Source organism: Carassius carassius, chromosome 19, assembly GCF_963082965.1.
Source record: "Carassius carassius chromosome 19, fCarCar2.1, whole genome shotgun sequence".
NCBI lineage: Eukaryota > Metazoa > Chordata > Actinopteri > Cypriniformes > Cyprinidae > Carassius > Carassius carassius.
In genome coordinates, this window is record NC_081773.1 from 7,091,965 (window position 1) to 7,107,780 (window position 15,816).

The window sequence follows — 15,816 nt, forward strand, 5'->3', positions numbered from 1 at the left end:
AATCAGCAGAGAGTTAAACAAAGAGCTATGAAGAAGTGTAAAGTGTTTATGTGAGTGGAAGGTGTTGCTAATGAAGGTTTTGTTATATGTCAGCAGAAAAAGGTCATTTCTGATTGCATTGCAGGTTGCAAACAGTATTTGCTTTTTCTAATCTGTAGCGCTTCATCAGACATCTCAACACGCCAACACACATTTGATCTGACAACGGCTAACATCCATATGTGATTGGAGAGGGGCACGACTAACCACATCCTATGTGACTGCATCTGTCTGAACTATGCACAACATCTGCACAAGAATGAACTGACTGTGCTATTTTTCATAACCAATTTATCATGCAAACATTTTCCAGCAACAGAAATTCACTTACATAATTCTATGCCGAAACTTGAGAATTGGCCAAATTCAATACTGAAATATGAAAAAATACTGGAATGAGTAAAGTTCCGTATTTATCTACTTTTACACGTTATGTTAAATTAAAAAAATCTATTTATAATATATATTTTTGAAAAATGTCTTCTTTTATTTCCCAATGTTGTTTTGGACCCCATTGAATTTAATTGTATGGGCATAAACAGCCAAAATATCTGAGTAAATGATGACACCATTATTATTTATTTATTTATTTTTTTCTGTGAACTATGCCTTTAATACTCTTCCATTATTTTTTAATTGTTTTTCTTGATTTATCACATTGGTCTCTGGAATACTGTATTTTGATTTTATTGAAAAATCAAATAAATTTGTGCAAAATACACTGGATATTTCAATGTTGGCTACTGCAACACACCAGCACTATTTTAATGTCTCTTGCTTCACTAGATGTTCTCACTCTCTTATTTTAACACAAATCGGTGCCATTTTATACCTCTCAAAAGCTTAACTACAGATAGTTATAAAAAAAAATGGTCTTGGAGGGCTTGTATACTCATTTTATCATGATCACAAAACCTTGGATGTCTCAAAAAGAACAAGAAATGGTGAGAGACACAGATGCACACAAAGCCATTTTTAATACTGTCATTGCTAAACCATTTGTTTTCTTTGTTGAAATGGGCTATTTTTCTTACTGAAATTTGTAAGATAACCTAAAACGTCTTTATGCTTTCTCTGACATTTACATACTACTGTTGCATTTCACCCCCCACCCCCCATCGCATGAGTCGTTGAACAAAACGTTGATATCGGTAATGAAACCGCCATTGCCCTCCACTCAATCATCACACATGAATAATATGCATATATCCAAACAAAGCAACTGACTGCCTGCATGTCTGAAGGAAAAAACTGTCGGTTTTCTATGACTAATCCATGTAAATAATTATTTAACAATTATAAAATAATTATTCTAGACATAATAATTCACAACTGCCCGTTTTACAGAAGTAGTGTTTAATAAAAATTATAATTTTATTTATTTGTTTTGAGAATACAGTTCATAACTGAACCGGTGATCACAGATAGTTTAACATTTGCAAAAGTTCAAACTGGTTCCAAAAATTCTGCATCATGTACAAAAATAATCAGAACTCCACTTTCAATAACTCCCATACTCTCAATAACACGCTATTATTGGAAATTTTGGTCTGTTGATTGGTGGACATAGTGAAGGAGACATTATGACAATAAAATAATTTAAACTCAGATTAGTATTACATGTCCACTTAGGTATTTGGTTATATATTTGTTAAGCTGTAGCTGTGTAATTAGCATAATAATGTATAACCAGACTGTAATTTTCTAAAATTTACCACTTTAGGGTAAAAATGTCCTGATTGACCTCTATTTTGTGCCAGTGTCTTTCAGGTGATCCCCTACTTGACATTTTTCGAACATAGTTAAGAATGGATAAAAACGATCAAAACAGCCTTGTTCATAGATTTGGAGATTAGGGTTATAAGGCCACAATAGTCTCATCACTCTACCATCTAAACAACAAAATGAACCAGTAAGTATTGCTATCAACACATCACACACTGCTAAACTGCAGTCTTCATGCACTAAGAAAGCGCTCTCACATGACAGCCGTGGTTACCAAGACAGGAAGTCAGCATTTTCATGTGGGAGAAGATATGAAATTATAAAAAAAAAAAAAAATGGAGGAGTGCACAACAGCGTCACACTGCTGAAGGAAACAAAAGGAGGAGAACTCAGACAAGTGAAAGAGAATGAGTGAAGTTCGATAGAGAGATAAGCAGATGTGAAAAACATTTGAAACTCCACAAATCAGTATGCGTTAATTTATCCTCAAGATCTGGATCGAGTCGGTCTAAATCTAAATTGATAGTACGGGAAAAAGAAAACATGACATTTCAGAATCGCATTTGAAAATGATGCTTTGAAAATACTTTTACTTCAAGTACATAGAAGGGCGAATAACCTGTGAGTATAGAGAAAAAGGACATTTAAAGGTCAGAGAAGAGAAGTCTGACCGATGATTTGTAGTGATGGCGAGTTGGACTTTGACGGTGATTGTCCTCCTAAGTATCTTTATGGCAAGAAGTCAGACAAGAGGTGAGTTCAAATATGTTTTAATATCATCTTCTCTTTAGTTCTCTAAGATAGTCTTAGTACTACTCTTTGTACGTGGATGATTTGGCCTTCTGATTTAACATCATCTTTGTCTGGTATTGACACTTTTGGTCTACTGTCTATTTCTAATGGAATTTCATAGTGTACTAAAATGCTTAAAAAGTACTTTTTTGGGTATTAGTTTTATGGTTAAAACCTTGGCATTGTTTAAATAAGTCCAAGTATATTGAAAGTGTCAAGTAAATCTTTATGGCCTAGTCGCTCATGTGTGGAAAATCTATTTCTATACCTTTCCACTTAGACTGCAAGGATATTTATGGTGGATGAGAAATCTGTTCTCTCACGTGCATGTGATGGTTTTGTGTTTGTTGCTATTTCGAGAAGACGTGCCATGACGAGGCGCTCTTCCTCTCTGGGGGGATTCTTGGGGGGATATGAGTTGTTGAGGTTTTTGAGGCTGACAGTTGTATCTGAAAAGAAACTGTAAATCTAGAACAAGACCTTAGAGCAGTTGGCATGGAACTAAATGACATTTGTGTTGACAATAATGCTGTTCAGTGTGGTAGGTGGTGTGGTGTGGTGCCGTTGCTTTAGGCCAGGTGTTCAAACTCCATTTTCTTCAGAATCAGGGTGCAGTCTTCTTGTGATAAAATAAATCTGTCTAATATTTGTGCAAAACTTTACACTTTTGACTAACATAAACAAGACATTTTGACCAGTAAATGTAATGGCTACTACTAAAACTTTAATATCTAACACTTTTGTGTAATGGAAATGAACTGGAAATCTCACTGGAGTGAATGATTGTGTTTCAATGTGTTGAGCCTCACATTAACCTGTCACTAACACTCTGTGCTACTAACTGTCCCAGGAGATCAAGACACTGCATCTCAAAAGAATAAAGATTCTGCGATTAAACAGCTGACAGGTCAGAAAACATACACTTTATTTGTTTAGGTAAATACACAGCCATTTTTCATGAATAGAGTACAAATTAAGAACAAAAACTATTATAAAATACATTTTTAACCAATAGTCACTAAAAGCAAGCACTTGATCTCATGCTATCATTATTTACCATACTGTTTAGAGGTTTATATATATATATATATATATATGTATGTATATGTGAACCCTGGACCACAAATCCACGCTTAAGTGTAAATTTTTCGAAATGTATTTATTTTATTTATTATGATTGGACAATATTTGGCTGAGATACAACTTTTTGTGCAAAAAAATCATAATATTGAAAAAATCGCCTTTAAAGTTGTCCAAATGAATTTTTTGCTATGCATATCACTAATCAAAAATTAAGTTTTGATATATTTATGGTATGAACTAACAATAAACAGTTGTACTTTGATTAATTTTCCATTAACAAAGATGAATAAATACTGTAACAAATGTATTGCTCATTGTTGGTAATGTTAGTTAATGTATTAATTAATATTAAATAATGAACCTTATCATAAAGTCTTAACAGAATAACATTTACATTTTTAAGTAAACTGTATTGATGAAAAGGACCAATTGTGTTAAATCTATTGTCAGAATAGAGCTGCTGTTTGGTTTTAAGTGTTAAATAAGGAAATCACACACCAGGTAATTATATTGTATATAGAAAAAACTACAAAATATCTCACATCTATTATTATAACAGCCACATTTTATTTTATTGGAATTATATTTTCATAATTTAAAATATAATTTTCAGTGTCAAATGCAAAAATTTTGTACATTTATTTATTAATTTATTTATTCCTGCAGATTTTAAAGAGCGGACCTTTATTCCAGGCAGCAATGTGACTTTACAGTGTGGTAATGGCACTGATATCAAATGGAATGAACTTATTTATATTCTGTGGAACATCAGCCTGCAAGGAAGAAACTGTTGGCTTGGTTTGTCACCCAAGCTGGACGACACATGTAAAGATGGAAAGAGGCTGTTAAACACCTCAGATGGAGTTTATTTAGTCATTCCCAGGATTTCAACAGAAGATGAAGGATTTTATTCTTGTGATCTTTCACATAAAGCAGGAAGCTATGCTGTAAATGTGTCTGTGAGTGGTGAGTTCAAACAATTTATTGTAAAACTATTGAAAAACTGTGAAACTAGTTTGAATCACAAGTTGCGTATAATTGAACGATCTGATGTTACTGTAATTTAGTTATAGACTACTGTGTCTGTCTCAGTGTTCTATCTCTTCAGTTCGTGGCAGGCACACACACACACACACACACACACACACACACACACACACACACACATTGTGTTTCCATAAGCTTGTTTCCATATGAGGACCTAAAAAATGTCCCAACAAGGTCAAAATGTACTGGTATTACTATCCTTGTGAGGACATTTGGTCCCCATAACGTGATAAATACCAGGTACACACACACACACAAATAGTATTTAGAACAAACAATGAAACCATACCATGCTGTATTATAATGCTAAATTAAAGTTTTTTGTTTTTAGTTCCGCAACTTTCCACCCAGTTGGACAGTGACATCAATCAAAGGATTGCTGTCTGTCGGGCCAACTACACACAAAAGACAGCACCCACTCTTCACTGGGAACCTGCCCTGAACTTTTCCTCCAATGTCATCTCTGTGGAGAAGCATGGCAGGTTTACTGTGGAGAGTCGAGTATATCTGCCGGACAATGTCACCATCAGTGAGCTCACCTGTGTGGCCACATACTCCGATGAGTCCGGCTCGGTTCAGCACAAGAGCACACTTAATCTTAATCAAAGTGAGTACACCGTAGATGAAAAGAAACTGAGAACTGATTTCATAAGTGCAAGTACATTCTGTTTAGCTGTTTATTTATCTACAGGCACTTTTATTTCCTATAGGGGCTGATATAAAAATATATATGATATATGATATAAAAAACTATGAGACTCCATGTTATTTTATATTGTTTTTTAAACCATAATGTTGTTATTTGCTTTTGAGGTTTTTCTAATACATTATATTTTATGGTTTTCCACCTGGGTCTTATACTATAAATATACATCATAAAAATTTTAATTAGTGCATTTGATTGCAATCATTGCAACTGATGATCTAAACTAAAGAGAGAGATAATGATAAAACGCTTCCATATTTATTATATACAAATTATTAATCCAAATTTTCACTTTCACAATTTTCACAATGAGACAGCTGTCAGTGAAGGGTTTGAGGTGACACATGAGACGATGCAATGCGTAAAAAATACAAATCAATGTAAAAATGATATAAAATAATAATGAAGGTGTTTTACACAATACCTTTGAGAAGTGAAATGATCCTGAGACAGAATTATATGCATGTATAGACACTGTTGACATTATAATAGACTAATAAACTAGTCAGAGTGTGAAAAGTGTTTTAAAGGAGTTAATTTCCAAATGTCCATAAGGTTACAATTGACAGTATTTTAAGAAATATTGGTTTTGTCAATATTACAGACTAATGTAATTTTGTTACATTGTTAAATGTACTATATCACATAGTAAACATATCCTCTCTCTTTTCAGGTCTATCAAACGGCACACAAGAAAATGACTTTTCTCCATTGTTAATTACTGCCATATCAGTCGGTTCTGTTTGTTTTATTCTTGTATCTCTGGCCATGGTTTACATACTCAGCAGAAAGCTTAGCGACTTAAGGTGGGGTGTTTAACTGCCTTGATTCACCGCTATTGAACTGAACTACTTTGCATACTATATGATGACTGACAAATATCTTATCGTTATCTGTTGGTCTTTGCATTGTCTTTGTAGTGTACTGAAGAAGCTTTGCTGCAAATCCAAAATCTCGACAGCAGCTGAAGACAAACCACCCCAGGTAAGAAGTCTATATCAAGCTCTGTTTTTAAAACTACACCAAACTCCATTATTCACTATACAGGGTGTAAATTTCAATGATACGGTGTGCATCCATTGTTCTGTGTGGCTCACTGAAGCATATGTCTGTGTGTATGAAGCCCGCTGATGTTGAAGAGGTGGAACCCTATGCAAGTTACATACAGAGAGTCAACTCCATCTACAACTCCTCAGCTGAGCTCTTCAACGCCTGAGACACACTCGCTTTTCATGATGAAACAGGATACCAGAAGAGAGCTGAGGGCAAAGATATGTCTGTGGTCAAAATTACACATGAAAAACAATACTAGTGGAAAAATAGTCATCTCAAGAGAGCATCCCCGAAGCAAACAGCGCCTGACTGAGAAGCAAAAGTCACACTGACTCAAACGATGAAAGGCGATGACAAAGGAACAGTTCTCTTATGTGTGATGAGGAATAACTGGGACAACTTCAGCGTCAGCGATATCACTAATATGTAGATTTGTAGAAAACGAGCCTGGTTAGATATTAATCATCAGAACTAATCAAATTTGTACATAATTATTTATATCAGAGTGTTAAAAGAAACAAAACCCAGCCGCAAACAATGTTTTCCTTGATAAATACTAACCAAGCCAAATGTAGAGAACCTATTGTACATTGCACATAATTAAAAGTATGTAAATAAACTTTATTATTGTACTTTTCAGTATTGTATGGCCTTATAGTTTGGTCTTTGAGTTTAATACATAAACTCTTCTTAACCCTCTGGTATTGTTCGTTTAGGATGAAATTCCCCTCAAAACACCAAATATTAAAGTGCCCCTATTAAGGGTAATGAAATGTTAATATTTTGGTTTTAGAAGCCCCAACAACAGGTGGACATGCATGCAAGGTCAAAAACACTTTCATTGTCTTATAATATGCATTTATTTTTACCTTACTTGGTTAATTTTTCCAAATCCCGCCTTTGCGTGATGCTAAACTGGTTTGATTGTTCTCATTTTCATTTCATCATGCCTGACTGATAAAGCAGCGTTTGTGAGCGCAGTGCTGCTTTGTGTACAGTGTTACCGGGGAAACTGCTATTTTACCGCTCCAAAAGCGGCATCTGTAGTGGCAAAGTATTAATTAGCATTTTCTTTAAGACCAATGTGAAAAGATCAACAAAGTAGGCGGGCAGTATGCTAATGTTTCATCTCTATGAAACAGCTTGGGATTCGTTTTAAAAACGACTCATTTCAACGATTTTTTCTTTTGAGAGACAATAACTTTAGACACGGTGCACTTTCAGATTGAAAACTCTGCAGGATGTTTTTATTCACTTAGAGCTGTGTTACACACTGCATGAAGGTCATTTTCAAAAAAGGAGCACTTTAAAAAAAACATTATTGAAATTAAAATAGTACATTCATTTCACAAATGATTTCATAAATTACAATATAATTATGGTCTCCAGTCAGTATTAAGTGGGGTTTTTTTCAGTCCAAAATGACTTAGCAGTAGCAGAGGGGTTAAATCAACTACTCTCAGCTTTCTCGCATATTCGTCAGCAGTGTTGATTGTATCTGAACAAACAGGCCCTTCTCAAATGGTCAGTGTATGTGACTTGTACCTGCTTCAAACAGATGCCTCCTCGAGGAGACTGTGCTGGGTTTTTTTATTATAATAACTGTGTGAGAATTGTCGTCAAGCTGTGGAGATACAGACCCTTTGAATCTTAGTCACTTGTCCTCTAGAGATGAAATCTCACATTGTCCCCTTCATTCAGTGTGATTCAGTGTTTAGGGGAACGATGTGGAAACTTAGGGGTAGTTGAATTCTTGTCACTGGAAAGGAAAGATCAGGTACGCCCTCAGCTATCACACAGAGACTCCTGCAGAAACTGAAACTGGTGGGATGTCATCGATTTTTCTTTTGGGGCTTTGATTTGGCTGTGGGATTCCCCAAGAACTATGACAGTGTTAATTTTCATTCAATCCAAATTTAGATCATAAAGCGTTGTACCTTTGTTCTCATCCTCTGCCATCACACTCTACATAGCATTCAACATGCAAAGCATATTGCTCCATCTAGTGTTTGTTTTTTGGTAGCATAATCTTATGGAAACACCATATGAATAGTTGCCCTGAGAATTAGTTCAAACAGCTGATAAAAACATAGATGGACTCCAGTCTTATGAATTGAAAAGCTGCATGTTAAAAATAAAAACATACTGTATTCATCAATGCATTCAATGCAACGTCCATAATAAGATAAAAAAAAAATCCTGTTTCGTAAAGGTTTTGCTTGTAACCAGTGCTTGATCTGTACATATTTCTCTTCTGATTCAGGAGAGGTGACTTTTTCACTGGAGAAAGTAACATGATGGCTAGAGGTGTTGGATTTTAGCCAGAAGTGATGGTTTAAAGTTAAAAACATCTTGATGTGTTTGTTTATTACAAACGCACAGCTTTTCACTTCACAGGACGTTAACTGATGAGTCATGTGGATTACTTGTGATGTTTTTATCAGCTGTTTGGCCTCTCATTCTGACGGCACCCATTCACTGCAGAGGATCCATTGGTGAGTAATATAATGCTACATTTCTCCAAATCTGTTCTGGTGAAGAAAAAAAAAACATTTTTTTTTTAGAAGTATTCCTTTAACAGGGGTGTAAAGCATGCACAAAGTAAAAAAATATATATATGAGAATAAAAATAAATTAACACATGTTGGCTCAATATCAACCTTGGGCTTGAGAAAGGCACTTTATAAATAAAACATTATTATTATTATTGTTAATAGTGGGGCAAGCTGACAGTGTCTTCTGCTAATAAACATTCTTCAGTTTTTATTATTATTATAAATTTATTTAAACTGTAAAACAATTATGCACACAATATTAATGAAACTGCAATAACATTGCATTACTATTATAATATTACCACATATGAACTCCATGTGAATATTTCATTTTCCTTTATTGTATTATATAATTATATCTTATATTGTATTATTTTACATAATTATATAATTGACTTTTGTCTGAATATATATGGTTTTATAGTTTTCACTTGTTATCCAATATGATGATACTGGAATTTTATTTTGGAGGACAGAAAGACCAAAATACTTTAAGATGCCAGATGCATCTTTGAAGTGAGTAAAACATAATTACAATTCCTCTGTTTCATACAACAATGTAAATTTCTGATTCTTCATATCAAATACATACAACTCTTCTTTAATGACATTGTTCTTTGTCACCTACTGATTACTATTCTCCAGGGTTTTAGTTTTCATCTCATCACTGGAAAAATATAAATCTCTCTTTCATTATAGAAATCACTATTATCCGTTATATAGCACACATACATACATACAGGAAGACAGACATAATTTGTGACCCTGGTGCACAAAACCGGTCTTAAAGTCACTGGGATATATTCGTAGAAATTGCCAAAAAAAAAAAAAAAAACTTTGTATGGGTCAAAATTATAGATTTTTCTTTTATGCCAAAAATCATTAAAATATTAAGTAAAGATCATGTTCCATGAAGATATTTTGTAAATTACCTACTGTAAATATATCAACTTAATTTTTGATTAGTTATATGCATTAAGGACTTCATTTGGACAAATTTAAAGATGATTTTCTCAATATTTTATTTTTTTTGCAAATAGTTGTATCTCGGCCAGATATTGTCTGTTCCTAATAAACCATACATCAATGGAAAGCTTGTTTATTTATCTTTCAGGTGATGTATAAATCTCAATTTTTAAAAATTGACATCTTAAGACTTATTTTTTGGTCCAGGGTCACATATGCACTTTTATTCACTGTGCATATAGATGAAGGTAGTAATTACTTAAATGATATCAAAAGTCTTTAACATATTTTACTTCATGCTGTTAAAATGCAGTGGCAAAAACAGACCTAAAATAAACGAATTATAAAAATAAATAAAAATTCGAAAAAGCTGAATATCACTGCAACCTATACAAAGCTGATGAGCCTTTAAAGTTGTGCTTGAGTATCTCAGGTGTCCATTCCAGCTGAATGTGTAGATTTCATCCACACGAGCATCTCAGCGCTCAGCCCATGAGCACATAATCATCTGAACTGTCCTCGTTGCTTTTGTGCTTGGACATGTCTGCTGTGTTTTGAGGGAGCCTTACAACAGCATAATCACAGTCGTTGTCCTCCACCACGTTGTCTCGAGCAGGTCTGTTTGGACTGATGCTAGCATGGTCAATGGAGGCATACAGCACATCTTCTGTCTGTGGGTCAGAGAGACAACAAATGTTAAAAAAAACATATGTGTGTGTATACAATGGACTACTATCAAATAATCTGTACACTATGAGCAAGAATCAAACTGAATCATACAAACACATTATTTTTATTTCAATGCATGACTTTCTTTCTTTGTGTCGTTGTTGTATAGTGTTTTTCATCATGCTGCGTGTCCTAGAGGCAGATCAAATCAAGATGGTGTAGCCTTGTGGTTATAGATTCAGAGCTGTTTGCGCAAGCACAGTCATTATGTTAGTTAATAAGACTGTTTTAAAAACAACTAATTATTAAAAACTGGGCGATCAGTCTTAGCATTCAGATTCAAAAGATCCATTTTTAAAACTGTCTTAAAAAAGAGTTCAGTCTTAAAGAAAAACTGAAATAACTATCAGGGAATAAAATAACACAATATTATGAATAAAAAAGGCTTCTTCATTTAAAAAATAAATAAGCATTTAATCTATATTTTACCTATGTCTTTATGAAACTGACTTTAAAAGTCATGAAAATGTCTAATTCAAAAATAATATATAAAGTAATAAAAATAATAAAAAAGCTTATGCAGTACACAAGTTAATTATTTTAAGAAATAAACATCAAATATACAATTTTAGGTAAATGACTTTTAAAAAGTTATGACCAATCTTGAAAAAAAAAACTAATAACTAATGACTAATAACAAAATGTAGAGTATTTAAAATGATAAAATGGCCTTTTTTTAACAAAGAAATAACAATTATAGACATTGCTTGGTTATCTGTAAACGCACTTGATTTTAGACCATTAGAAATGGCGTTATTGACATCGTTAATGACGTTCGGAAGAGCCTTCATACAAAATATTGTCAGTTACTGTAAATGACTGTCTGGACAGTAAAGCGCCTTTAATTTTAGAGCTAAATGACAATATAATGCTTGAATGGAAAAAGCTTTAAAAATTTTTTTTTTTAAGTTAACCATTTAACCTTTCCGAGAAGTATGGTCACATACATTCATTTATAACCTATACACACACACACACACACACACTATTATTCACTTTAACATTGCAGCACAAAATGATGAGCAAAATGAATGAATCATTATGTAAGTGAACGACACCTCCTGCATGACTATGTCTTGATGTCAGAGTCTTCGTAATGAATGAGGCAAGACTGGCAAGTAATTGCAAATGTGATTACACATGCACAAAAAGAATTGGGTTAATCCAGTTGTCCTCTAAATGCATTCACCAGCATCTTAAAGTTGAAGGTCATTTGCTTTGACACACTTTCCTGCCTGGATTCTATTTCTGTCTCACTGAGAGCATCATTTGGAGAAACAGGAAAAACCAGTGTGACTACATGTTTATCATTTGAATATTACAGTAAAGAGACTCATTCAGAGCAGACATTATGATGCCCCAAAATGCAAAACTAGCAAACACATCAACCGTTTTTGTTTTAAGATGGAACAATTTTGAAAGCCAAAAATACCTGTAATGAAACTGTCATTAGATCTTAACTAACGCCTTCCTGTTTTAGTAAGATGTTATCAGGAGTGTGAACCTGAACATCAGCACTGGAAAAATAAGAGCTACTTGACACATAAACAACATTCATTCTGTTTAATTGTATTATTTATTTATTTTAGTCGAACTGCCTTTATTTAGAGGGCATAGACAGAAAACAAATGGTTTCATAGTTAAATAATCGAATAAACTCTGATAAAACATTATGAGTGGTTTGTATTCTTACCTTTGTGTCTGTTGCTGTTTCTCTCTGATTGCCATTATCTGCTCAATAAAACATAAATGTAAATGTCACTGAACAGTGTATCCATTCACTGTATAAAATGATTATCCCTTTAATTAAATATAGGCCTACATCATCACAAAACTGTCAGATACAGAAGTGCACACAGAGAAGCATTTAGTGAGAATTTAAGAACGTTGACATAAAACTGAACTCATGCTTGAGTTCTCTGCCAAAAGTCTACTAAAACATCTAAGAAAACACTTCCTTATTAAAGCGCTGCATTAGATGCAACATGCTTTTTTTTAGAGTACATCAGATGAAGTATTTGCTTACCAGTGTTTTCAGGTTTCTTCTTTCTGCGGATAGAAAATATGTAAAGTTTAATAATATACTAATATAATACTAATATAATTTTCCATTTCAGAAACATTTGTAAAAAAAAAACGAAAAAAATTTAAAGAACACCAATCACCCGCTAGACTTTAGCACTGCAATAATAAGCAATGTAGAAATATTAGATTAGGCTACTTTTTATGTCCAAAATTTGATTAGACTGCTATTGCTTGGTCTCAATACATTAGGCTGATATCAAGCTATTCAGATGACCTACCTTTGGTCACAACATAAACAACTTCCCATTGTTCCAACAAGCTTTATATGGTTTGTATGCCGCAGTGAAAAATACTAAAGCTACAACCACAAACTGCAAACTGCTGGAAAAGTGCGGTCTGTACCAAGAGTTTCTAACCTGTCAGTCAGACAGAATAAGAAATAAGAGAGAGGGATGGAGAGAGTGATTCGGTGTAAAGCAGTCAAACAACAGACTGCTTGTATTTCAGTTGTATTTCCTGTGTTTTGTGGTTTTCATTTGCCTTCGAGTGCATGACATGAAGACATGCTCATTTTCATGTGTGTGTGTTCTCACAGTGGTCATTCTGCTTCCTCTACTCCTTATAATGTGGGTGTGCTTATACATTGCATGGACCAGATGTCAAGTCAAGTTAGTAAGCAAAACATGAAAGATTTGAGATTTGCGCAATTTTGTTGTGCCCCTCAGGGAAAACAGCTTATAGATCATTCTAATAGATATGTGTGTGTGTGTGTGTGTGTGTGATCTGCTCTTCTGCGACAGCTTTTCTGTGACAGATCTGCTCTATTATTTTCACTAATTTCTTATACATCACAGGTATGCAAATCTGACCTGGAAAACTAATACAGTGTCTGTTATATCATTTCAGTTTCAAATCGGTGAAAACAAATGTACCCATATCTTTAAAAATATGATACATGTTCGGTTTCTGACAGTTGATGCACTGCTTAGGCACAGGAAGTTGTGCATTTCCTTCAAGACCACAAGGTAGATACTGATACTACTCTCTAACTATAAACTTTGTTGCGTTATTAACAGGACATTGACCTGGCTGTATAAATTTTACATATAAAATTTTATATATATATATATATATATATATATATATATATATATATATATATATATATATATATATATATATATATATAATAATAATAATAATAATAAAATAATTTTTTGACATCTTTGAGCAGATTAAGCAATTAACTCTTCCTCTGCACTTTTACCATCAGCTCTGTAGAGGTCAGTATGAAAAAACGTCAAGTCCAAGAACTCCTACAGTTCCTTGATGTTGGGGGAAAAAGAGACACTCGGAGAAGGTGCATTCAGTAATTCCACCCCAACTCTGTAGCACTGTCTGCCAGCAGGAAGTTCTAGAGTTGATAAAGCACACTTTTCTAAAGACAGGAAGCATTAGACAACTTAGCTTTGATGTCAGACACATGTACTTATGGTGGATTTCAGCGGGGATGAGAAATGATCAGTATATCATCTTTACTCGCATGCAGCTGACTTTGGGTGAGAGTTATAATCTTATCTATGTTCATTTTAAGGCAGTTACTTTTAAATGTTCTTTCAAGACAACCTTCATAAAGTATATTAGCTAACATTAATCTTTAAGACCAGCCATTATGCTGTTTTTAAAGAAGTAGCCAGTGTTCATAGGTTAATGCATTACGGTTAACAGAACAGTGATTTAATGGTGAATCTGGGTGCACTGTTGCAGAGACACTGCTTCACACACTCTTAAAAATAAAAGTTCTTTATTGGCATTGTTAGTTCCATGAAGAACCTTTAACATCCATGGAATCTTTCCATTGCACAAAAGGTTCTTTTCTGATCTTTAATAAGAATAGTTCTTTTAAGATCTGTTCACTGACAAAAATGGTGCATCAGTGACACTGAAACTCCCGCCTGGAACCTGCATTTTTAAGAGTGCATGTGAGCGTATGCAGGATTATTTTAAGCCTCTAATATCTAATAATAACCTAATATTGTGACAAACAGCTTTAGGGAAGGCGATAATCATAACTAGTTGGGGAGGATCACGGACTGCCTTTAAAGATACGTTTAAGATATTTGTTAGCTAAAGACTGATTTAAGTATGACTCATCAAAGCAGCTTTAGTCCTGAGAATGTTTTTTTTTTTCAGATGGTCTATATTTCTGTTCAGCAGAAGTCTTGAAAGGAAGTGGTTAAGAATGTGTCGCGACAGCTCTTGTTTAACAGAAACATTTCTTGTGCGCAAATACACAAGAAATATTAAAAGCTTAATCAAATATAACCATTTAACAATATTCCGTCTTGCAAGCCTCCAAGTTCCATCCTACAGTTTTAATTTCCCCCAGAAATGTGTCTGTTTGAACGCTCGCTCTAGTACTGTCACATGATGCTTTGATGAACACTCCTTAAACTTATCCAAGTGATCTCTAATCACTTCAACATCATTGTCTTTGTTAAATGTGTTTAAACATAAAGCATCTTCATGGGCTGTTGTTCTAAAACTGATGGCTCCATTAACCATCTGCTTTAAGTGATTGATTTTTGAAATTGATTCTCTCTTGTGTTAAAGGTGCATACATAGCTATTTTAAAAGGATGGACTGTAATGTTTCCTCTTTTCCTCTTTTTAATGTTTTTAAACTTTCACTGGAGACTTCCATTAATTCAATCGAATGGAAATACCACACAATCAACAGGACAATCTTACTGGCTAAGATACACCTAAGGGAACATGTATTAAGGATTTACAGCAAGAGGACTGGACTGCAAATAATGAAGAATGATACGCTTAACACTGAAGATGTAAAAGATGAAGACTCCGGGAACTACTGTTGCACCGTCATTCCCCATGACTCTTCTATTTTATGCTTAACTCAAGGTCATTTGTCTTATGATCAACATGATGGTAGCGTAATATCTCTAGCAAAAATTTATCAGTATCAATACGATCATCGTATTCTGTCAGGTATTTGTATATGTGTTGGTAGTACTAATCTTTAGTTTTCTCATCTGAAGACTCAACGGCTGAACCAAAGAGAAAAAAGTACACCACA

The 15,816-nt window shown here is 33.9% G+C and overlaps 2 protein-coding genes across 3 annotated transcripts; one reads left to right on the forward strand and one right to left on the reverse strand.

The window, feature by feature from the left end:
• The first annotated feature begins 1,908 nt into the window (after positions 1 to 1,908).
• On the forward strand, positions 1,909 to 7,087 carry LOC132094972 (cell surface glycoprotein CD200 receptor 1-A-like). 2 transcript variants are annotated; one of them, XM_059499675.1, is made up of 7 exons: positions 1,909 to 2,517; positions 3,407 to 3,463; positions 4,306 to 4,605; positions 5,018 to 5,293; positions 6,066 to 6,198; positions 6,313 to 6,376; positions 6,516 to 7,087. In XM_059499675.1, the coding sequence occupies exons 1-7, from the start codon at positions 2,451 to 2,453 to the stop codon at positions 6,606 to 6,608; spliced, it is 990 nt and encodes a 329-aa protein (XP_059355658.1). In that variant the 5' UTR covers positions 1,909 to 2,450; the 3' UTR covers positions 6,609 to 7,087. The 2 variants fall into 2 exon arrangements, with proteins under 2 accessions (XP_059355658.1, XP_059355659.1); XM_059499676.1 differs by lacking the exon at positions 3,407 to 3,463 and having other exon boundaries at positions 1,910 to 2,517.
• Positions 7,088 to 10,175: 3,088 nt separating this feature from the next.
• On the reverse strand, positions 10,176 to 13,326 carry si:ch211-214p13.7 (uncharacterized). The gene is made up of 4 exons (XM_059499333.1): positions 12,999 to 13,326; positions 12,722 to 12,744; positions 12,389 to 12,426; positions 10,176 to 10,637 (listed from the first exon to the last, which is right to left on the reverse strand). The coding sequence occupies exons 1-4, from the start codon at positions 13,025 to 13,027 to the stop codon at positions 10,452 to 10,454; spliced, it is 276 nt and encodes a 91-aa protein (XP_059355316.1). The 5' UTR covers positions 13,028 to 13,326; the 3' UTR covers positions 10,176 to 10,451.
• Positions 13,327 to 15,816: the final 2,490 nt, after the last annotated feature.

Excerpts from the sequence above, each read along its gene's own strand:
- si:ch211-214p13.7 (XM_059499333.1), bottom strand. The coding sequence starts at position 13,027 with ATGGGAAGTTGTTTATGTTGTGACCAAAG. Across the intron at positions 12,427-12,721 it reads GAAGAAACCTGAAAACACTG|ATAATGGCAATCAGAGAGAA; the intron begins GTAAGCAAATAC and ends TTTATTGAGCAG. Across the intron at positions 10,638-12,388 it reads AAACAGCAACAGACACAAAG|ACAGAAGATGTGCTGTATGC; the intron begins GTAAGAATACAA and ends TCTGACCCACAG.
- LOC132094972 (XM_059499675.1), top strand. The coding sequence starts at position 2,451 with ATGGCGAGTTGGACTTTGACGGTGATTGTCCTCCTAAGTATCTTTATG. Across the intron at positions 2,518-3,406 it reads GGCAAGAAGTCAGACAAGAG|GAGATCAAGACACTGCATCT; the intron begins GTGAGTTCAAAT and ends TAACTGTCCCAG. Across the intron at positions 5,294-6,065 it reads CACACTTAATCTTAATCAAA|GTCTATCAAACGGCACACAA; the intron begins GTGAGTACACCG and ends CTCTCTTTTCAG.